The sequence below is a fragment of the Crinia signifera genome, chromosome 6 (assembly GCF_055691185.1).
Source record: "Crinia signifera chromosome 6, ASM5569118v1, whole genome shotgun sequence".
Lineage (NCBI taxonomy): Eukaryota > Metazoa > Chordata > Amphibia > Anura > Myobatrachidae > Crinia > Crinia signifera.
The window spans coordinates 177176593-177201457 of NC_139222.1; the positions used below are offsets into that span (position 1 = coordinate 177176593).

General features: G+C 44.6%; 1 protein-coding gene across 1 annotated transcript; it reads right to left on the reverse strand.

The window, feature by feature from the left end:
* Window positions 1–577: 577 nt before the first annotated feature.
* On the reverse strand, window positions 578–24082 carry LOC146008678 (zinc-binding protein A33-like). The gene is made up of 4 exons (XM_083148216.1): window positions 23907–24082; window positions 15716–15762; window positions 9746–10021; window positions 578–4385 (listed from the first exon to the last, which is right to left on the reverse strand). The coding sequence occupies exons 2-4, from the start codon at window positions 15726–15728 to the stop codon at window positions 2977–2979; spliced, it is 1698 nt and encodes a 565-aa protein (XP_083004342.1). The 5' UTR covers window positions 15729–15762; window positions 23907–24082; the 3' UTR covers window positions 578–2976.
* Window positions 24083–24865: the final 783 nt, after the last annotated feature.

Below are 24865 nucleotides of genomic sequence, written 5' to 3' on the forward strand. Positions count from 1 at the left end.
AAAGTAACAGTTACTGCTAGTTTACAGTGTAACACATCAATGTTGGTAGCAATTCTGTCCAATGAGGAAGTCTCACTCCACTGCAGGTCACAGATGGAGGAGACTTGTACCTGGGACGCAGCCGCCAATGTTGGCTGTTGCACACAATCTGCAGATGAAGCAACAGTTACCATTTGTTACAAATGGGCAGGGCAGACAGCATCAGAGCCTGCTTGCGCTCTCTCCCAACCTCTAGACCTGGGGTAGCCAACCCTAGTCCTCGAGAGCTACCAACAGTGCATGTTTTGCAGGTCTCCTCACAGAATCACAAGTGAGCTAATTAGCTCTATCTGTGTATCTTTTAAAATGTGTCAGTGATTAATGAGTGCAGCTGTGCAGCAGCTAGGTTGTCTGGAAAATTTGAACTGTTGGTAGCTCTTGAGGGCTAGGGTTGGCTACCACTGCTCTAGACAGTCTGTTAACGGGTCCAGAATCGGATGAAGCAGATTAATGAACTAACTCTAAGAAAATATTTATTTTTTATTAAAAACAAGGATACATTTAAATCATTCATGTTATTTAAAAAAGTGATTGAAGAGGTAAAAAGGACAGGTAGGCACATTACAGCAAATACAGCTCATGTAAACCTAGTGCACATTAGACAGCAGATGTGAATTTGGACTGTTGATGATAACTTGACATAACACATAGGCTGCTGTCAGCCAGTCACATCTCAACACGTATATGGCTATGAATATTGGTGGAAATATGCTTTTTTTGCAAGAATTTTATTCTTTGGACATTATTCTTGGGATACTCCGCTAGCTGGATAATTACCCACCATGCTTCAATATATTAGTGAGATACTATGGGCTTAGTTACTTACAGCTCTAATGCAAATCATAATTTAAAGTAAAATCTTTTGCCAATCCCAAAAGATTGCTCAGCTTAAACACCCCCACCACCCAATTAACAGGCTTAAGTTGCGTACACATGGATAGATCTGGCAAAAGATCTGGGTGTTCCCGACCGATTCAAACGACCAATCGCTCAAAATGTTCCGTGTGTATGAACGATATATCGGACGATGCGCATACCTGCCGGTCGTTGGTAGAGGTCGATGATCTTTTCTGCATGCAGAAAGATCATAGACCAATCGTTATCGATGTGTACCAATCGTTTCATGTGTTTGCACGATGAACAATTTGGTAAGGCTAACTGACTGGCTCCCACTCCCTTCATCATCATTAACCCCTTCCCGACATTTGACGTACATTTACGTCATGGTCGGGATGTACTTCCCGACACATGGCATAAATGTACGTCATGACTTGTAACTGTCACCGCGTCTAGAGACGCGGTGACAGAGGGACGATGTCTGCTGTCCCTGACAGCAGACATCTTCCCTCATTGCCCAGGGGGGGCAGCGATGCCCCCCGCCATGGGCGATCGCTGCGATTGGCTGTTCAAACGTGAACAGCCAAAAGCAGCGTTTACTGTGTGATGTGTAAAATTTAGACTCTGCTGCCCCCTAGCGTCCAAAAAAAAATAAAAGAAAGTTGAAATAATGATGTAATAATAAAGTTTAGATATGGTCTATGTTAGTTATTAACTATTTTGAGTGGTATGATTATTTGTCTCACAAGCAGAATATTTAACATTTTGCAAATAGCAAAATGTTCAATTTTTTTACGACATTTTGGTATTTTTCACAAAAAAAAAAAAAACTGTATCGACCAAAATTTACCACTAATTTAAAGTACAATGTGTCACGGGAAAACAATCTCAAAATCACTGGGATAAGTAAAAGCAAAAAAAAGTTATCCCCACTTAAGTGATACCTGTCAGATTTGAAAAAAAGGCCTCTGTCAGGAAGGCAAAAACATGCTGCGTCGGTAAGGGGTTAAAGATCAATTGTTCATGTGTAATCGTTTGCTCAATCGTTGATCATTTCACACCAAATCATTTGTGAGTTCAGAGGAAATCATTAACAAGATTGAATCGTTGGCCAAATCTATCCGTGTGTACGCACCTTAAGCTACAATTATGATTCATTTGAAAATAATGACTTTGGTCTGTTCCATACTGTGGGGGTAATCCGTGCTGGTTGGAGTTTTGCAAAAACCGGGCAAGGCCGTCCCGCTCACTGGTTCCTGCTCAGTTATTTGAATGCAAAAATTTGCAAGCACATTACTAAAGTGCAAGTGCATTGCTCCATAGTGCACATGACCAGCAGCTCCCTGGCTGCGCAGCCTAGCTGAGAAGCCAGACGCAGACTGGACATGTTTCAGGTTGCAGCAGCTGCTTGTGAAGTCACGCATCTCCAGCAGCCCGTCCCCGAAGCGAGCTCGGACGTGCCTGTGTTTTCTGGGTCACTTACATAAAACGCTGCATCGCAGCCCCCCAATGGAACTACTGCAATCACCAGGCAATCTTTGGACAATTGCGTATGGGTCTGAATCAGGCCTTTTGTCCATGTACCCCGGCCACAAAAAACAACCACATTCTGAACCAAGGCAACATTAGAAATATTTTTGGACACACAACATCGAACTCCGCCTGCTCGCCCACCTGGCATACCAAGAGATGGGGCATGCTGCACGGCTGTGATCGTGTCCCGTTGTAGTGCACACTGAGTAATATGCCAGGGCTGTTTAAGAGTCCCAGTCCATCCCCGAATATGGCATAATATGAACTTGAGAGACGCTGTATTTCCTAAAGTGTATTAGAGGAACTGTGTGGCATAACGTGTACTGGCAGCCCTACAATGGGGCATAATATGAACCAGGGCATTACTATGGCTCATAAAATAAACTATAGAGAATAATCTAGGGCATTATGATGGGGCATATAATTTACAACTGATGTGGAGAGGTGTCTCTCTAGAAGCATTAGGACAGGGGCCCCTGAAAAATGTTGCAATGGGGCCCACAAAAAGTACTGGCCACAACCCTGAACATAGGGGATAACTGCCAAATGACACCCATCATATTACGATTATGTTTCATAGCTCCTGATTCTCACCCAGCAATCTTTATCACACTCCCTATCCCATACATAGATAGCACCATACAGAGGCTCAGTGAAGGTGGCAAAGAAGGTGTGTAAGTGCCGGGTTGGGTTACACAGCCCATAAAAGGACAGCTGCCCAGCTTCATAATCCAAATATATTCCAAATCTCCTACAGGAGATATTGTGATCTAACTCAATAGCTTCTTTTTTATGTAACACTGCATATTCCATATTTTCAAACCACCTACACAAGCACCAGGACTTATCATTATTTCCAATGGATGCCTGTTCTCCTTTCCTGCCTACACTGCTATAGGACATTCCTATCCTCCAGGCTCCAGTATCACTGGTCTCTACTTCCCAATAATGTATTCCAGAGGAAAAACCACAGGTACTTAAAACCTGAGAATAATTAAATCTCTCTGGGGCTTCTGGACGGTTTAAATTTGTTTGTGACCAGGATGCAGTTTTTAAATCATCAGATATTTTTATGTGATTTTCAGCCGTGTCTACATCCAGTACTAGGTTTGTAAGTTCCTGCATATAGATCCCTCTTTTTATACCCGTTATAATATCAGATAACCCTGTGTGGAATGTTGCTGAGATCAGCCCCTCATCCAGGTAACCTACATCATGGTCCTGTATAGTATCAGTTTCCACCTCCTCTGTATCACAAAAGCTCTCTCTCTCTGATTCATGTTCTTGTAAGACAGTCACTGGATCAGGCACATTACACAGCTGCTCAATGTAACGGATCTTCCTGGACAGCTCGTCCTTCTTTATTTCCACCTGCTGGATCAGATCTGAGACTTTGAGTGAAACCTGCTCTTTTTGCCTTGAGATCTCACTCAGGATTCTATTCTCTAGAACTTCTAGCTTTCTCCTGATGTCTCCAAATAGGACAGTGACTCTCCTTATCATATCAGCTACTTTTTCTTTTACACTTTTATCATGGCCCCACAGACACTGGCCTTTTCTCTTAGTGTCTTCTCTCTCTGAGTTCAGTTTCTTCAGTATATTTCTCAGTTTCCTCTTCTTCATCACTGAGGCTCTAAGCAAAGCCTCCGCTTGGTTATAATCTCTGTCCAGCCTGGGGACACAGCTAGAAGCAGCATCCTCCATCTTCTTATGGTCTTGGTATTTTCTGTTCTCAAGGGAAAAGTTGGGTTCACGTAATATGGGTTCATCTGACATACTGTGTACTGTCAGGTGTTTACTGCAGAGGGAATCTCCATACATATTCTCTGAATAAGTACAAGGAAAGCCCTGGGATGGGTTACTGACTTTCACACCAAGCTCTGTACTATAAGCCTCAGACGTCCCCTGCTGATACATCACGTCCTCTTGGCAGCTGTGTCCAATTGCCTTTTCTCTTAGTCCGCCAGAAACCATTACTACAACAACAGAAAATTAAATGTTTCTTCTCAAATAATAATAATAGTAAGCACAGGTCTCAATAATCTTTTGTACTTATACAGGGGATACCAATTAGCCATAATGGGAGATATTGCAGCAGATGTATTAAGCCTGGTTAAGTGATAAATTAGAAGGTGATAATGCAGCAGTCAGTCAGCGCCTAATGTCATTTTTCAAACCCAGTCTGTAACTTGAAAGTTAGGAGCTGATTGGCTGGTGCATTATCACAGGCCACTGTATCACTTCACCAGGCTTAATAAATCTGCCAATCAACAGAGTTAACTAGATGAAATAGTAAAAGCTATTGCTCAGAAGGGCCCTTCTGAGTGATGTATTTTACTTTCTTGTCCAGAGTATAAACATCATTAGCGTTAACAACTACCTCCCTCATCTGTTTAGTACAGACGAGGTAAAGAGTGGGGGCCAAGCTGTAGCTTTGCCCCCCGCTCCCCCTCCTGCAAAATGTGTATGTACTTGCCGATGCCTGGTCCGCTATTATCGCCAGGTATACACATCACCTAGTGTGTACCCAGATTTACTGCCCTGTATTAAACTACAGAGGTTGACTTTTCTTTGTAGCTTCAGGACCTGCAAGGAAAAATCTGTGAAAAAATGCACCATTGGGGGTTTAACACTCTGCAAAAAACCCATTGATAATGCAATTTGCAGGGAATCAGTGGGTTCGTCCACATTTACCCCTGATTAACTGTGCAAGGAAAAGACTATTTCATTTACTGACTTTTCCTTGGTAGCTAAAGGATTTCTCCACAAAACATGTATTTCTGCCATCAGAAAATATGTCCGAGGCCCATGTTATTTTCATGGGTGGGGTGTGTTGAAACTGAAATCTAAATTGCAGTGTAAAAATAATGCAGCCAGTATTTACCCTGCACAGAAACAAAATAACTCACACAAATCTAACTCTCTCTATACATGTTATAGTCATTGCAGCCCTGTCTATCTGGGTTTCGTTTTGTGCTGCCACAGGAGCGCGCATCGGGATTGCAAGGTAAAAAAAAAAACAGTGCGATCTGCATGCGATCCCGATGTGATTTTGACTATATAGTCAAAATCTCATGCTGATTGTACCCGTGTGTACACACCATTAGTCTATAGATGTCACCAGCTGTGATGTTCTTATAACATGCACTATTGTGATTTTCTCACCTGGTGACATCAGGGTGATGTTGCACTGTATATGGGTTTTGGGAGTTCTGCACACACAGACCTATTGACACCCTTATTTTGTGGGCGAAATGTCCACTTGGTGTTTGTACACACTAGTGGGGGTGCTATCCCAAATTTAAAGATTGGAACCAGAACGACAAGAGAAAAAAAGAAATTTGTTTTGGATGCACTCCTTCAAGACAATAAGAAAACAATTTTTGGGAAAATTCCTTTTCTATCTTTTTTTTAAAAAATGGCAGCTCCTCTTATCTTTATTGATATGAGTAGGATAAGGAGACAGCCACTGTTTAGCGAAATAAGAGGTTAAAAATTACATTGACATACATACATACATTGAGTGAGAATGAAAAAAAGAGAATGTGATTTCAGATTTTTAAAAATGTAGGTAGGGATGACTGTAGGTTATGGTGCTTGGTGGTATTATGGGGTATATTCCCCACCAGGTTGTTTGTAGTGTACTCCTTTAAACAATATAATTACCACTTAAATACACTTTTATACAGACTATAAACATATGCCTAAATTGGCTTTCTGTGGTGTGGTGGTTTTATTTTTTGTTTTTTGTTTTCAAGAAGACTGTTTAGAAACAGCAGGTAAGTATGGTTATTATTCAGGTATTCCACATTAACCAGATGATTAATTGGTAACTGTCTATTACCTGGCTTTATAACCAGAAGATTGAGACAAAAAGATATTTAGTATAAATAATTTATCCTATAAAAGTATACAACAACAGTGCCACCTGCTGGATACTTTTAATATTGGTGCTTATTGTGAAAGATTTTACATGCACCACATTGGTATTGTGTCTCAGACTCTGGATATGTAATACAACAGTGCCATCTACTGGACAGTTTTTATAACTGCCTATTTCAGCTGGATTTTAAGGCACCACACTAGTACATTTGTACTTGGTGCTGTAAGGAGGGTTTTAAGCAGTGCCTGCTTCTAAGACCCTATGCAAGGAGAGATAACCTTGCCAGCGGTCTTCTTGTATTAGGAGACACCAAACACCTGATCTTAATGAAAAAACATAAGGACAATAAATTTCCTACACTAACACCAAACAGTCATTTCCCTAGCGCTACATCACACAGGACACGTGTTTCGCTATAATGCTTCTTCAAGCTGACCACCAGAGTGTTTGTGGGCCGCAATATTTATTAAGAACGCTCAGCCAATGGTTAGGTCCGCTCTGATCATGTGGTGTAATTCCGCCTATAACAGGGCGCTTGTACTTCCGCCCTGAGCTGTCTAGTGAGCTCCGTTGCGTCTTCGTGACGTCATCACGCATGTCACGTGACGCGGACGCCGCACCACGTGACGAGTCACATGATTTGACTGGCCATTCATGTGGCTGCAGTCGTCAGAACCCGGAAGTGGGTTGAAAAGATGTGGCGCCCCGGAGTCTGCATACAGTATAACTCTGTGTTTATTCAACTGATATGCTACATTACCTGTTACATTTGTATGCCCGCCATTTATTATACTTGTATTCCGTTTTTGGAGAGTACATGTGCTACTATTTGGACGATGCCCATTTTAACCTATATGCCCTCTTTCCAGCATCGTTCTCTCGATATACATACTTCATATCAGAGCCCCGTAATCTGTATACGTGGTATGTTGTATTATGGAAACCTGATGTGCAGTGTATTATTAATACTGCACTATTTGCTTCAGGGTTGGTATTCCTATGCATATGGACCTATGATAATTTAATCTATCTTGTAGTATAGATATTTTAGTTTTATCTGGATTTATTTGTATGTTTCCAGGACCCTTTATGCCAGATGTTATCATATCGATTTATGGAGTGCTATTTGTCATTGTGGTAGTAAAAAATATTGTCATCAGGTAATAAAGAAGAAATTGCTGAATAATAAAGAAAATTTTTGCAACCTTTTGTTGGGTATTGATTTTCCTTGCCCATAAATAAAAATAATAAGACATATAAAGTATGAAGTATAAAATATACATATTGCATGACATAGAAATTATCTGTTTATAATGTTATGACATTTTGATGGGTGATGGTATACCATCACCCATCAAAATGTCATAACATTATAAACAGATAATTTCTATGTCATGCAATATGTATATTTTATACTTCATACTTTATATGTCTTATTATTTTTATTTATGGGCAAGGAAAATCAATACCCAACAAAAGGTTGCAAAAATTTTCTTTATTATTCAGCAATTTCTTCTTTATTACCTGATGACAATATTTTTTACTACCACAATGACAAATAGCACTCCATAAATCGATATGATAACATCTGGCATAAAGGGTCCTGGAAACATACAAATAAATCCAGATAAAACTAAAATATCTATACTACAAGATAGATTAAATTATCATAGGTCCATATGCATAGGAATACCAACCCTGAAGCAAATAGTGCAGTATTAATAATACACTGCACATCAGGTTTCCATAATACAACATACCACGTATACAGATTACGGGGCTCTGATATGAAGTATGTATATCGAGAGAACGATGCTGGAAAGAGGGCATATAGGTTAAAATGGGCATCGTCCAAATAGTAGCACATGTACTCTCCAAAAACGGAATACAAGTATAATAAATGGCGGGCATACAAATGTAACAGGTAATGTAGCATATCAGTTGAATAAACACAGAGTTATACTGTATGCAGACTCCGGGGCGCCACATCTTTTCAACCCACTTCCGGGTTCTGACGACTGCAGCCACATGAATGGCCAGTCAAATCATGTGACTCGTCACGTGGTGCGGCGTCCGCGTCACGTGACATGCGTGATGACGTCACGAAGACGCAACGGAGCTCACTAGACAGCTCAGGGCGGAAGTACAAGCGCCCTGTTATAGGCGGAATTACACCACATGATCAGAGCGGACCTAACCATTGGCTGAGCGTTCTTAATAAATATTGCGGCCCACAAACACTCTGGTGGTCAGCTTGAAGAAGCATTATAGCGAAACACGTGTCCTGTGTGATGTAGCGCTAGGGAAATGACTGTTTGGTGTTAGTGTAGGAAATTTATTGTCCTTATGTTTTTTCATTAAGATCAGGTGTTTGGTGTCTCCTAATACAAGAAGACCGCTGGCAAGGTTATCTCTCCTTGCATAGGGTCTTAGAAGCAGGCACTGCTTAAAACCCTCCTTACAGCACCAAGTACAAATGTACTAGTGTGGTGCCTTAAAATCCAGCTGAAATAGCCAGTTATAAAAACTGTCCAGTAGATGGCACTGTTGTATTACATATCCAGAGTCTGAGACACAATACCAATGTGGTGCATTTAAAATCTTTCACAATAAGCACCAATATTAAAAGTATCCAGCAGGTGGCACTGTTGTTGTATACTTTTATAGGATAAATTATTTATACTAAATATCTTTTTGTCTCAATCTTCTGGTTATAAAGCCAGGTAATAGACAGTTACCAATTAATCATCTGGTTAATGTGGAATACCTGAATAATAACCATACTTACCTGCTGTTTCTAAACAGTCTTCTTGAAAACAAAAAACAAAAAATAAAACCACCACACCACAGAAAGCCAATTTAGGCATATGTTTATAGTCTGTATAAAAGTGTATTTAAGTGGTAATTATATTGTTTAAAGGAGTACACTACAAACAACCTGGTGGGGAATATACCCCATAATACCACCAAGCACCATAACCTACAGTCATCCCTACCTACATTTTTAAAAATCTGAAATCACATTCTCTTTTTTTCATTCTCACTCAATGTATGTATGTATGTCAATGTAATTTTTAACCTCTTATTTCGCTAAACAGTGGCTGTCTCCTTATCCTACTCATATCAATAAAGATAAGAGGAGCTGCCATTTTTTAAAAAAAAGATAGAAAAGGAATTTTCCCAAAAATTGTTTTCTTATTGTCTTGAAGGAGTGCATCCAAAACAAATTTCTTTTTTTCTCTTGTCGTTCTGATGTTGCACTGTGACATACTGTATGGTTGTATTTATTTTTCCTGGCATTCAACAGACGTTTTTTTAGCCATTTTTTGTGTAGAAATTAATTATAGGATCCCAGAATAAGGACCTCCTTCCTAGAGGAACCCCATGATTAAATAGCATCCATTATTATTATAAGAAAATAGCAACATATACATGCTTTTGAAGGGACATTACCAGGTAGTATTTTTTCCTCTGCACTGGCCACAACTACTGGATTTGTCTTTTTGAGGCATTCATAGACCTTGTCCATTGCACAGTGAGACCAATCTTTCATGTGTCTGTACAGCTCCCGCATCTGGCCTTGAGTTGTTGCTTTGCTTGCCACAAGGTCATACTGTTCATCAGTTAGAAGCTTGGCGTGTCGCATTTCATCCAGTGCCGGCATTACCATAGTGATATTCTGTATGAGTGTACATTTATGATGTTTCAGAAAGTGACCTGCATTCAACTCTGCCACCAACCAGACACAAAGAAAGGACAATAGATTAACAAATACCAGGTATGTATGAAAAAAAGCGGTACTTGTGTATTTTGGCGGCGCCCATCGCATCGCATACCATAAGGGATACGATGGTATGCGATGCGACGCGATATCGCACGATATTGTACAATGCCATACAATTTTAAAATTGTATGGCATTGTATATGGCATACAATGCCATACAATGCGATGCGATTAAACATTGTATAAGCACCCTAATGGGTGCTTACAATGTTAAATGCACCCCCACGCCACCCCCCCCCCACTATAAACGTGAACCCGAAGCGTGGCGAGCGCAGCAAGCCCGCGAGGGGCGGCGGTACACGTCCTCCGACCTTTTCATACCCCCACTATCCACGTCGGTGTGGAGTTGAGAATATAAAGTGTGGCGAGCGCAGCGAGCCCCCGAGCCCGAAGCGTGGCGAGGGGACGCGGATATCTGTGAAGCCTGCGAGGGGACTCCGATACCTGTGAAGGTATCCGCGTCCCCTTGCGGGGCTCGCTGTGCTCGCCACGCTTCGGGCTCGGTGGCTCGCTGCGCTCGCCACACTTTCTATTCTCAACTCCACGCTGACGTGGATAGTGGGGGTATGAAAAAGGTCGGAGGACGCGTACCGCCGCCCCTGCGCTCGCCACGCTTCGGGTTCACGTTTATAGTGGGGGGGTGGCGTGGGGGTGCATTTAACATTGTAAGCACCCATTACGGTGCTTAAAAGCACCCTTTAGGGGGGCGCCGCTATAATACACAAGTACCAAAAAAGCTAATACACAGGTGTATATAGTGTTAAGCCATGGGATCTCAAACTTGGTCCCCAGGACCCCAAACAGTTCATGTTTTCTAGGTCTCCGCACAGAATAATTTGCCAGTGACAGATGTACTAAGCCTTGGAGTCATAGAGTGTAGAGATCTAAATCACCGACCAATCAGCTCCTGACATTTTTCAATCACAGAAAGTAACATGACAGTTAGGAGCCGATTTGCCGATACTTTAGCTCTCTCCACCTAACCATTCTCCAATTCTTCATATATCTGCCATCTTAGGGAGTGTTACATACATTGTTTCAGCTACTAGGTACAGTAACTTGGAAAATGAGGCTGATGCCACAAGTGATGTGGACAGGATCCAGACAGGAGACAGGAGAATGAGAGCAGGATCCTGCAGATGATACATGGGTTGGGGTTAGGCACTAGGGGGAGAGTTAGGCTGCATGTGTGTGTGTGTGGGGGGGGGGGGGGGGGGCATTAGTAATGCTCCAGGAGGGTGAGCTTGGGGTTAGGTTGCAAGTGGGGTGGGTTAGGGTAAAAATAAATTAGGAGCTTACTACCGCACATAGTGGTCATAGTAATATTCCGAGCAATACACTGGATAATCTATAGCTCAATTTAACAAGCAGTAGCAGATAGTGGGGCAGATGTATTAAGCCTGGCAAAGAGATAAACTGGAGTTAAATTGCAAGGAGATAACGCACCAGCCAATCAACTCCCAACTGTCATATTTCAAACACAGCCGATTGGCTGATGCGTTATCTCCTTCCACATTAACTCCAGTTTATCTCTTTGCCAGGCTTAATACATCTGGCCCATTGTTAGCTGTACACCCCAGGGACTCTGGACAGAGTTCACTGGATCTCCAATGGGTACAATTAGTAAGCCCTTGTCCCTAAGCATTATACTACCAGTGAGCAGAGACCCCTTGCTGAGAATCAGGATTTTTTTTGATGACCTCAGTAGTACAACATTATGTATTGCAACAAAGACGGCATGAATTTGTTTGACAGACCTCAGAGTATGTTCTTTCTGGTAGTACTTGCTTCAATCTATATTCAATGGCATTGCCAGACTTTGGTGTAAGGGGGAGCAGAGAGCAAAACTGTATAAGCAGCTCTATGTTGTCTAAAATCCATGCAGCTGGCCAGAGATCATGGGGCACATATTCAAATTGTTATGGGGTTCGCACCGAGACACGACTATATATATATATATATATATATATATATATATATATATATATGCATGCATCCCACCAAAGGCTTTTGATAACAGATGGGACTCCACATTGGCAGAGCTGAGGCTCCGTACACCTGTCACTGATAGCCTAATTGTAACTTCTGTCCCATCCACATCAAGGGCCATGTATGCTGCAAGTGTGACCTGGAAACACTTATAACTTAAAACTCCCACTAAGGGACACAGGTCTGATATAACTGCCCCCTCTCGCAGCACAGGTTCGTTCGCACTGCCCGCAAATGGATGTTTCACATATTATCCATTTGCAGGCTAGGAGGAACCACCCCCATCATTCGATGGTGCACGCATATCTAAGTGACTCTCAGGTGCACCCTCTGGAGGAAGTGGGCGGGCAGCTGACATCTGGTGATGCCACAGGGCGATTTGCATGGGCGTTCCTGTTGGAAAATCTGCCAGCCCGCCACCGCACGCCCCCTGCCCGCAATCTTGGGTGGGTGTGCCCGGTGAACACCCTGTTTGCCATGGCCGCACGCAACCTGTGTCTGCGCATTCTCAGAAATGCGCCTGCGCATGTGTAGATGCAAAACGGGAGCCAATGGACCTGAATAAGGTCCTAAAAGTATATATATGCTTCCATTGAGTATACATGAGCAGACTGGACTTTTGTAATATACCGGTGCTTGTACATACTACTGGGATTTGCATTCCAATCAGCTAAAGGACATTTTAAAGTGTAAACCAGCTAATGTCTGGTGACATCCGCTGCTTGCCCCCGGCAGGCCAAGGGGGATGCTCATAAAACGCTGGACGTTCAGAAGGGCGAGCCCCGTTTTCACCCCCATTCCTCCCTCCCCACAGCAAACAGCCCAGCGAGTGTTTAACTTGGCAAAGTCGTTAACTGTCAGGGGTTGCACATGTGCAAACTCCAACCATAGGGACTGGGGCCAAATTCGGATCGCTACCAGCAAACCTGAATAGGCCCCTATGCTCATTGTGTGCCAGATGCACTAAGCATCAATAGTGATAAAATGGAGAGTGATAAACAACCAGCCAATCAGCTCCTGCCTTACATTTTTCAAACACAGTCTGTGACAGGGCAGGAGGAGCTGATTGGCTGGGGTTTTTTTTCACTCTCCATTTTATCACTTTGGAAGCTTAGTGTATCTGGCCCTTTTTCTGTTATGTTCACTATTATTTTGGATTGTTTTCTTCCTGCTGTAATATTAAACCTCACTGCTGGAAAAAAAATTCACTATATAGAATAATATTAATTATTATTATTATTTTTGTCCTACCATGTATTCATCATGGAGCTGTTCACATGTTAGACTGTTGACATCAATGATCCCCGATTACTTTGTCATTATTTACCTCCTTTCTGCTATATATCACTTTAATTTTATAATCAAATTTACTAAAAAATGGAAAAACATTCTGATTATATACACCACAAGTTTATTTTTTAATAATTATTAGGAAAGGGTCATTATTTGTAAACTTTTGTAAGTTGTGTTCTCTGCTCCTGCCTCCTCTCCACTGAGGTGAACCTGCCATGGCTTACAGGCTGTGGGGTTCAAGGGTGGAACTACCGCTGTTGCATATCACCTAGGAAGGCCGTTTTTTTTTCAATCTTGTCATTCGGGACTGAAAACCCTAATTCTTGGTATTGACTTCTGGACACCATGCCAGGAACTGCTGTAAAGCAGCCCTTAAGCGGGCGGGCATCGTGAGGTGCGTGGCTGCACAGCATTACCCTTATCATGACGCTGCGTAGCTGCAAAACCTGGTTGCCAGGCAGCACTTAAGCCGAGCGCTGCTGATGCTCAGTTCTGCCTGGCAGAAGAGGAAATTCAGGGATTGAAATCCTGTCAATTCTTGTCCTAAATCCCAGGGTTGGCATCCCTAATCTCACCGGATCACTGGGAAGTAATCGGCTCTGCACTGATGATCCACAGCACCACAGCTGTCAGATTGACAGTTGTTAGCGGTTGCTACCACACATGATTGCCTTGGACAGTCTGGACTGTAAACAGTCACAGATGGGCTGAGATGCATGCTGAGTGCTGCAGGTTGATGGAGAGGACCTTTAAGTCCTCTGATAGAGATCTGCAACCACCTACACTCAGTGTTGCAAGTAAGGGGGTACGGCGTGGTACGGAGTACCTGTAAGAAATAAGTTGCAGGTACGCAGTACCACTTACCCCTGATCCACTGTCAATTCTATTTTTATTTTAAGTCTAAATATAATGCATCCTCAGCCTGCCCACCCAGCATTATGATTGGTGCTGTATGCAGCTACTGCTGATTTAGCCTGTCACACTGACTGGCATCAGCAGCGCCGACAGCATGAAGAGCAGACTCCACAATTGTAAGCACAAGCTGCCTGGCTCTCCCCCAAGCAAGAGCCAACCCACCCCCAGTCATTCCCTGTTTCTCATTCCCTGTCTCCTGATGCCACGCCACTATTGTCATTTAGTCACTCCTCTAGCTTTGTGTGACCACGCCCCCTCATGACACATTGCCACACCCATTTTGGTGGAGGCCATCAGTACCACCAAGAAAAAAATTCTACTTGCACCACTGCCTACACTGCAGGTCACCCTCTGCCTCTTCCTATCAAACTTTACCCATCACCCTTTGCCTGTCCATGTTACTCTCTGCCTGTCACTCTTTGCCTCTCCCATCATCCTCTGCCAGTAGACCCATCTGTGGAGTAGTGCTGCTGACAGCTAACACTGTTTAGCTTAAAGTGGTACAGATTATTTGTATTTGTTTAAAGAGACCATAGACCATTATTATTTGATTTAATTAGGCACATATTATCAATATTTGATAAAAGGGGCACAGATTATAATTAGATGCTGGATAATGTATTGCTTGGGGGGTCACAAGGCGCACCACCATGTTCCATATTATGAACTCAGTGTGGACCTACAAGTGAGAAAGCCGAAAACATATTTTTGCACCTGGTGAAAACACTCGTAAAGTCTGCTACTATAATACTTGAACTCTAATCAAACATCTGCACATATTTGCCTACTCATCCAGGATTGCCAGGAGACCCCAATTTTTCAAGCAGTCTCCTGCACACATGAAAGGGGTGTGGTACAGCACACCGACAGTCGGGATTCCAACAGTCATTAGTCTGACGGAACCCCGACTGCCCAGACTCAGACAGCAGGGGCGAGTGCAACAAAGCCCCTTGCGGGCTCGCAGTGCTTGCCACGCTGTGGGCACAGTGGCTCCCTGCCTATTCTATTCTCCCTCTATGGTGGTCATGGACCCCAGGAGGGAGAATAGCCAGTGGCCGTCGGGATCCTGAGTGCCGGGGTTTTAACAGTCGGGATTCCGACATCGGTGTAATGACTGTAGGAATCCCGACTGTCAGTCATCGGGTACCTCACAGATGAGGTCAACAGAGGTAGCTGAGTTGCATGTGTACATGTAATTATACCTGTTTCCTGACAACTTTGCTCTGATAATGGTGATAACTATGAAAACAAGCACAGAGATAGGGGTAGGTCTGGCTGCAGACACATTTTGTTCCATGCATGCAATGAAGAATAATGACTTCTCTTCTACTCTGTTAGGGATCCATGGTCATTGACAGTGAACAGACTTTTTAAAAAGACACCAAATCCCATAATGTATGGCCACCCATCAAACAAAGCTAATGACAAAAGTCATGTCTCACCATCAGAAGCCATTGCATGATATCTGTTCCGGAGAGAACGATAATCGCTAGAGGACACATAAACAAAACATAGGTTATTTCATTAATTCCCTCACCCTGGGGGTGCATCTGAGTTAATTTATCATTCATATTATATTTAAGTGGACAGTGAAACCAAACAATAGGAAATTTCCTTATATTCACCATTTTTAGACAGATACTATAACTGTGCATTGCAGAACTGGAATATGTGTGTTTACACTGTTGGTTGGTATCAGGGGATGGGAATACTGTGGATAAAATGAATGTGTATATAGTCCTGACACCACTGTCAGATATATAATGTATGATTTTTGTGTAGCAGAGCTGGACAGTGTTCAAAGATGCATTGCGACCATTGAATGATTTCTCCTACTGTTGAGACATGCAAGGGGACATATTTTCTTTATACATACCCTGCATGCTAAAAAGGGAAATAGTCAGATCTCAGACAGGCGGTGTTAGGAGCCGCGAAGCGGTCTCCCAGCGGCGCGTCCCGGCTGTTGCTAGGCAGCCAGGACGCCGCCGCATCATAGCGCCATCACGGGGGGAAGGTGTTAGGAGCAACACACGCTCCTTCCACCTCCGCCCGGCACTTCCGCAGCAGCGCGTCCCGGCGGTTGCTAGACAACCAGGACGCCGCTGCGTTAGGACGCCGGCGGGCGGCAGCTTAAGCCCCAAGGCACTCCCACTTCCTCCCCGGCCACAGCGGTTGCCTAGGCGACGGGGGACGCCAGGCGGCCGCGGGGAGGAAGGGGTTTAATTCTCAGCTGCCTTTAGCCAGGGATTTAGGCAGGGACCAGGCATTGGCTGTTGGGGGTATTTAAACCCCTCCTGGACTATGGCTGACGCCGGATATAGTTCTCACTTTCTGTGCAGAGTGTTCCCGGTTCCTGAGGAGATTCTAGCCTGTCAGTCCGTGTCCTGTCAAGTGGATTCGTCTCAGTTTTTCCTGTCTGGTTCCTGGTTCTTCCTTGACCCATCCGTGGCATCCCTACCCACGACATTTCAGATAAGTTGAGATCTTAGTACCATCATCTTCTCATCTTATACGTCGTATCACCATCACGACCTGTGTACGCTGGGAGGGGGTTGTTGCCGATTATTGATTGTTTATACCATCGCAGAGCATTGTTGCCGACTATTGATTGTTTATACCATCGCAGAGCATTGTTGCCGATTATTGATTGTTTATACCATCGCAGAGCATTGTTGCCGATTATTGATAGTGTATACCATCGCAAAGAACTGTTGCCAGTGGTAGCATTACTCCATCGTGTACTCTCCATCCCCGTGGAGTCGTCTTCCTGTAGATGGTTCTGGGCTCCTGGCTTATCGGGTTATTAGTAAGAGGTTCCCCTTGCTCTCCGCTAGCCTTGGCAGACGCGTTGTCCCACGTAAGACCTGGTGGCATCGGGGTTAGAGCCGGACTAACCAGCTCTCTCGAACGCGGCTATTATAGGTGAAGCCTAGCACCGCACGCGTCCGTTAACTGCTGGTTAGAGGCAACGGAGTTAGGGGAGGCAGGACGCCCCAGAACCATAACATTATATCCGGCCGATTACAGTATTATCATACCCATCACTGGTATAGATGGAGACCACACCACAGGCTGCAGCCCAAGTCCTGGCCGGTCAGGTACATAATTTAACCCAGAGACTTCAAGATCTCACTCTCCGGGTTAATGCTCAGGACGAGAGGGTAGCCCACTCCTTGTCCACTTCCCGTCCGGTTGAGCCTAAGGTTAACCTCCCGGATCGTTTTTCAGGGGATCGATCCCAGTTTTTTAATTTTCGGGAGGCATGTAAATTGTACTTTAAGCTGCGCCCTCAGTCCTCTGGATCAGAGATGCAGAGGGTAGGCATAATCGTTTCCCTCCTGCAGGGGGATCCCCAGACATGGGCCTTTGGGCTTCCTGCAGGTGCAGAAGCTCTCACCTCAGTGAATAATTTCTTTACGGCTATGGGTCTTCTCTACGATGACCCCGACCGGGTGGCCTCGGCAGAAGCTAACCTGCGTTCTCTGAGAATGGGTAGGGGTCCCGCAGAGACATACTGCACAGAATTTAGAAGGTGGGCAGTCGATTCTGGGTGGAACGATCCCGCTCTCCGTAGCCAGTTTAGAGTTGGGTTATCTGAGCGCATTAAGGATTGCTTAGTACAATACCCTGTGCCTGTCTCTCTGGATGAGTTAATGAAGCTCACGATTAGAATAGACCGACGACTTCGTGAGCGACAGAGAGAAAAAGTCTCCGGAGGGTGGTCTCCCAAACCCACGGAGGAGGTGCTCGATTCCGATGAGGAACCCATGCAGTTGGGGGCCACGCGGCTCTCTGCTTCCGAAAAAAATCGTCGCAGGAGCAGGGGCTTGTGCCTCTACTGTGGGGGTCCAGGTCACCGGGCAATCGAGTGTCCTCAGAAGTCGGTAAAAGACAAAGCCTAAGTGAGGGAGGGGAGCGTCATTTAGGTTTAGCAGGGTTCTCCTCTTTAAATTCTGTATTAGTCGCTACCAGGATTACTTTCGCTGGAGGTACCACAGAGGTTACCGCCTTTTTAGATAGTGGTGCGGCAGGGAATTTTTGTGATGTCAGTCTAGCCACCTCACTGGGTATTCCATCCTTGCCTCTAGACTCTCCTGTTTCAGTTTGTGGTTTGGATGGTTACCCTTTGACGAACGGCACCATATCTCATCGTACCCCTCTTCTCAAATTAGTTGTGGGATCTCTCCACTCGGAGGAAATTTCTTTTTTCCTCTTCCAATGTCCCATGGCACCTTTGGTTTTGGGGTTACCGTGGATGAGGAAACATAACCCCAACATTAATTGGGAGACAGGGGAGATTCGGGAATGGGGTCCCAAGTGTCGTCAGGAATGTCTCTCTCTTCCTGTACGTATCACTCAGCCGATGTTTCCCTCATTACCATCTCAATATTTAGAGTTTGCCGATGTTTTCTCTAAAAAAGAGGCAGATGTGTTACCACCACATCGGCCGTTCGATTGTGCCATTGATTTGATCCCTGGGGCTTCTCTACCCAAAGGGCGGTTGTATGCGCTCTCCATTCCAGAAACCCAAGCGATGGATTCATATATTCAAGAAAATATCGTTAAGGGATTTATTCGTCCATCTAAGTCCCCAGTCGGGGCGGGGTTTTTTTTTGTAGAGAAAAAAGACGGGTCCCTCAGGCCATGCATTGACTATCGGGCCTTGAACAAGATTACTGTCAAAAACTCCTATCCCTTGCCGTTGATCTCAGTGTTATTCGATCAGGTCCGGGAGGCCGTTATTTTCTCTAAAATTGATTTACGGGGAGCATATAATCTCATCAGGATTAGAGAAGGGGACGAGTGGAAAACGGCTTTCAACACTCATACTGGCCACTATGAGTACCTTGTAATGCCGTTTGGGCTCTCAAATGCCCCCGCAGTCTTCCAGGATTTCATTAATGAGGTGCTTCGGGATTATCTTGGGGTTTTCTCTGTGGTATACCTGGATGATATTCTCATTTATTCCGGAAGCCTTTCAGAACATCGCAATCATGTCAAGTTGGTTCTTCAGAAGCTCCGGGAAAATAATCTGTATGCCAAACTGGAGAAATGTGAGTTTGAGGTGGATCGGATTGCGTTCCTTGGTTATATCATCTCTCCCAAGGGGTTCTCCATGGACCCGAGCAAAGTCCAGGCCGTTCTCTCATGGACGCGTCCCACCAGTCTTAAGGCCGTCCAGAGATTCTTGGGCTTTGCAAACTATTATCGTCGGTTCATTCGCTCCTTTTCCGATATCGTGGCCCCCATCGTGGAATTGACTAAGAAAGGAGCTGATCCTCAGAGTTGGTCCAGACCAGCCTTGATGGCCTTTGAGAAGCTCAAGGAGGCCTTCTGTTCTGCACCTATCCTCAGACACCCGGATCCTAGGGAGCCTTTTCTGGTGGAAGTGGATGCATCAGAAATTGGGGCGGGTGCCGTATTGTCACAAAGAGAACCCTCCGATAATAAGATCCATCCATGTGCGTATCTTTCCCGGAAATTTTCTTCCGCAGAGCGGAATTATGATGTTGGCAACCGGGAACTCTTGGCCATTAAATGGGCTCTCCAGGAATGGCGTCATTGGCTGGAGGGAGCCATGCATGTGGTTACGGTGATTACTGACCATAAAAATTTGGCCTATATCGAGTCGGCCAAGCGGCTGAATCCCCGACAGGCCAGATGGGCTTTGTTTTTTACCAGGTTTAATTTCGTCATAACGTTCAGACCGGGTCCGAAGAACGTTAAGGCGGATGCCTTGTCACGGAGTTTTCAGCCGCTTCAGGAGTCCAGATCATTTGAAATTCCTATTGTGCCAGCTTCCATTATCATTGCAGGGTTAACACAGGACTTAGCTTCACGGGTTTTGGCAGGCCAGGCTCAAGCTCCGGAGAATACTCCAGAGGGACGTCTTTTTGTTCCCAAGGGACTCCGTCTGTTGGTTCTCAAGGACTTCCACGCCTCCAAAATTTCTGGTCACCCGGGAGTTAAAAAAACTCTTGAGTCTTTGTCCCGAGCGGTTTGGTGGCCCACCATTCGTCCTGACACTCGTCAATTTGTCATGTCTTGTGAGGTCTGTGCCAGAAACAAAGCTTCCAGAGGGTCACCCTTTGGTCAACTCCATCCTTTGTCCATCCCTCGTAAACCATGGTCTCACATTTCCATGGATTTTATTGTAGAGTTGCCTCAATCCGGGATGTACAACACTATCTGGGTGACCGTGGACCGGTTTAGCAAGATGGCACACTTTGTTCCTTTACGGAAAATTCCCAGCGCTCAGGAACTGGCTCATCTTTTTATTCAACATGTATTTAGGTTACATGGGCTACCGGTAGATATTGTCTCTGACAGGGGATCGCAGTTCGTGGCCAGGTTCTGGAGATCTTTTTGCAAAAGTCTGGACATTCATGTTAGCCTCTCGTCAGGGTACCACCCTCAGTCCAATGGGCAGACCGAAAGAACCAATCAGAGCCTGGAACAGTATTTAAGGTGCTTCATTTCCAAATGTCAAAGTAATTGGGCAGAATTACTCCCGGTGGCAGAGTTTTCTTATAATAATTCATGCCACACAGCCTCTAGGAAATCCCCTTTCTACTGTGTTACCGGCATGCATCCCAAATTCAATGCTTTTGATGTTCAGTCTCAGAGTCCTTCTTCCTCGTCCTTGGTAACTCACTTAAGGAAGTCCTGGAGAAAGATCCATGTAGCCCTGGAACAGGCAGCTCGTGGCGCCAAGCGTTTTGTAAACGTTCATAGGAGACCATGTTTCTTCAGGGTGGGGCAAAGGGTGTGGTTATCCACACGTAACATCAAACTTCATCAGGCCACATCTAAGTTAGGTCCGAAATTTATTGGACCCTTTTTAATAAAAGAAAAAATCAACCCTGTGGCTTTCAAGTTGTTATTACCCAAGTCCTTAAGGATTAACAATGTCTTTCATTGCTCGCTCCTTAAACCGGTGTTTTCCTCCACCCGGGATAGAAACTCTCAGGCCCACAAACCCAGACCCGTTCTTGTGCACGGCCGCAAGGAATTTGTGGTTGAGAAAATTTTAGATTCCAAGAGGGTGCGGGGGCGTCTCAAATTCCTGATACTTTGGAAAAACTATGGGGTAGAGGAAAGGTCTTGGGTCCCGGAGAGGTTTCTGCATGCACCTAAGTTGAAAAATTTATTCTTCAAACAATTCCCCGGGAAACCAGGGGCCAAGGGTTCGGTGACCCCTCCTCAAGGGGGGGATACTGTTAGGAGCCGCGAAGCGGTCTCCCAGCGGCGCGTCCCGGCTGTTGCTAGGCAGCCAGGACGCCGCCGCATCATAGCGCCATCACGGGGGGAAGGTGTTAGGAGCAACACACGCTCCTTCCACCTCCGCCCGGCACTTCCGCAGCAGCGCGTCCCGGCGGTTGCTAGACAACCAGGACGCCGCTGCGTTAGGACGCCGGCGGGCGGCAGCTTAAGCCCCAAGGCACTCCCACTTCCTCCCCGGCCACAGCGGTTGCCTAGGCGACGGGGGACGCCAGGCGGCCGCGGGGAGGAAGGGGTTTAATTCTCAGCTGCCTTTAGCCAGGGATTTAGGCAGGGACCAGGCATTGGCTGTTGGGGGTATTTAAACCCCTCCTGGACTATGGCTGACGCCGGATATAGTTCTCACTTTCTGTGCAGAGTGTTCCCGGTTCCTGAGGAGATTCTAGCCTGTCAGTCCGTGTCCTGTCAAGTGGATTCGTCTCAGTTTTTCCTGTCTGGTTCCTGGTTCTTCCTTGACCCATCCGTGGCATCCCTACCCACGACATTTCAGATAAGTTGAGATCTTAGTACCATCATCTTCTCATCTTATACGTCGTATCACCATCACGACCTGTGTACGCTGGGAGGGGGTTGTTGCCGATTATTGATTGTTTATACCATCGCAGAGCATTGTTGCCGACTATTGATTGTTTATACCATCGCAGAGCATTGTTGCCGATTATTGATTGTTTATACCATCGCAGAGCATTGTTGCCGATTATTGATAGTGTATACCATCGCAAAGAACTGTTGCCAGTGGTAGCATTACTCCATCGTGTACTCTCCATCCCCGTGGAGTCGTCTTCCTGTAGATGGTTCTGGGCTCCTGGCTTATCGGGTTATTAGTAAGAGGTTCCCCTTGCTCTCCGCTAGCCTTGGCAGACGCGTTGTCCCACGTAAGACCTGGTGGCATCGGGGTTAGAGCCGGACTAACCAGCTCTCTCGAACGCGGCTATTATAGGTGAAGCCTAGCACCGCACGCGTCCGTTAACTGCTGGTTAGAGGCAACGGAGTTAGGGGAGGCAGGACGCCCCAGAACCATAACAGGCGGCCAGCAACGTCTCTGGTGCTCGGATCCTCGCAGCTTACTGAGCCAACCAGAATAACCCCCCAAATACATTACAATCACCTGGGTGTCAGGAGAAGGTTCTGACCCACTTGAAAATCAAGTATATACATTGTAGCTGGGTCTGTACATACCCTGCTCTGGATGAAGCAGTAACTTTGCACATAAATGATGGATTGTTGTCTGTTACTGTACCACAGATATCTCTTAAAAATGGAGTTACTGTGTGTACTGCAGGGTAGTATGGGGTAAGGGGGCTGTGTGTTTAACAAATACTACATGCGTGGTGTTTTAATAATTTTCTTGGGTCACTCTAACAATTAAACACAAACCAATCAAGTGCTTATAGGTTAGTCCTACCCATGTAGGAATATTTGTTTCTCTCTTGTTATATGTATTTGGTTATATCACCTGGGTGCACCTCCCCTTCTGGATAGAAACCGTGAAAGTACAGAAATATAGGGGAAGGACAACAATACGATACAGTCTGTGCAGAGTATGGGGCCCATTTAATATAGGATCGCATATGAGATCCGGGAGGCCCAGGATTGCATGGTATGCGGTCCCTGGGTCCACAATGTCTAGTATCACAGTCACTAGGTGACTAATAATGGACAGTGACTAGGTTGGCACCTAAGAATGGTCGACATACCCTAGGTTGACAATGATCTGGGATCTTTTGAAGATGGGATGTTGCCCAGGCATACTGTGTGTACTTAGAGGTAGTAAATATATAAGTAGAATCTGATTGGTTGTTATGGTCAACATCTCATCTTCAATAAATCTTCCATCTTAGTAAATTTACCCCACATTCTCTGTTTAAATCTGCTTTTCTCCTTTCACATATGTGCCTAAGAAAAGCTTTGCTCCCTTCACCTACTGACATGGCCATTTTCTCCTCAGCTTGTGCCTTTTGCATGTCTGTTTACCTTCTCTGCCTGATATATATATATCCAATTATGCCGGCACTCCAATTATGCCGCTTCAGTAGTAATATAGCGTCCAAGAAAAGAGCACTCTGGAGACTTGGCAATAGTACAACAAACTGTATTGAAGAGGTATGAACGTTTTCAGGACCTAAGTCCCTTCCTCAGATACCTACAGCAATATATATGTATACTCTTTTATTTGTCAAAAACAATACTTTTTTATTTATTTTATACATTTTTAGCAATAAAGTATACAAAATGTCAAACATACAAAATAATGGCATAGTGCAGTATGTTACCTTGTTGTTTAGGTTGCTTTAATACAGTCATATAATGAAGTAGTACATTCTAAAGATGTGTGGTAAGATACAGCCATACCTTGTATGCTTCTGTCGCCGGTTTCTTGTGATCGGCTAACTCAGCTAACCACTTCTTCCTGCGTTCTGTTTTGAGATCCTCCCTGTTTTGTCAGCATTATCACCAATACCTCATTCTTATCTTCCTACTGCAGGGGCACGTTGTACAGATGTGAACGTACATATTCTCTGCAGAGGAAATGCTCTGCAAGACATGAACCTGAAATCCGTTATAAGCTTCTCTCAGATACATCTGAGTCTTTGGGCTAATTCCGCTACAAAGTGTTCCCTGGTGTACATTATTGTAGTGTTCCTCAACTTTGGTCCTCAAGGCAAACTAACAGTCCTGGTTTTAGAGCTAGCTACCTTTGCACAGGTGACTTAATTAGTACATCAGTTTTTAAATCCATCTGTGTTCAAGCATGGATATTACTAAAGCAGGACTGTTAGTGTGCCTTGAGGACCGAGGTTGTGCCTCTCTCAACTACATAACACATTTGTTGGTAAGCTGCTCAATGGGATGTTGCCCCTTCCTTTTTTTTTAACATCAATATTTTATGGAATTTTTTTTTTGATGGGGGGTTACAGAATAAAGTAAAACAAGGGGGGGGAACAGGGGGACGGGACAAGGGGGGGGGGGGTACATAGACTCTGTACATAAGTAAGCAGGCAAGAAATATTGTCATACGGTACACAATGAGAGTTTAGTAGACCTAAACAGAAACATCAGGTAAAGTATTTAACCATAATAGTAATGTAAGCCATATCTATATTTGTCAAATAAATCTAGCAGTAAAATAATTAAATAAACATTAAGTACGTAACGTAACCACACAAGCAGGTCGTAGAGTGGAGAATTAAGGGATCAAGGAGAGTCTGTAGATTCTGCTTGCTTCTCGTTAAGGCTGAATTGAAGGGGGTCACATTGGGGTGATTTGGGATTGTGCGATGTACCTGCTCCAATAGTAACATATTCATGCC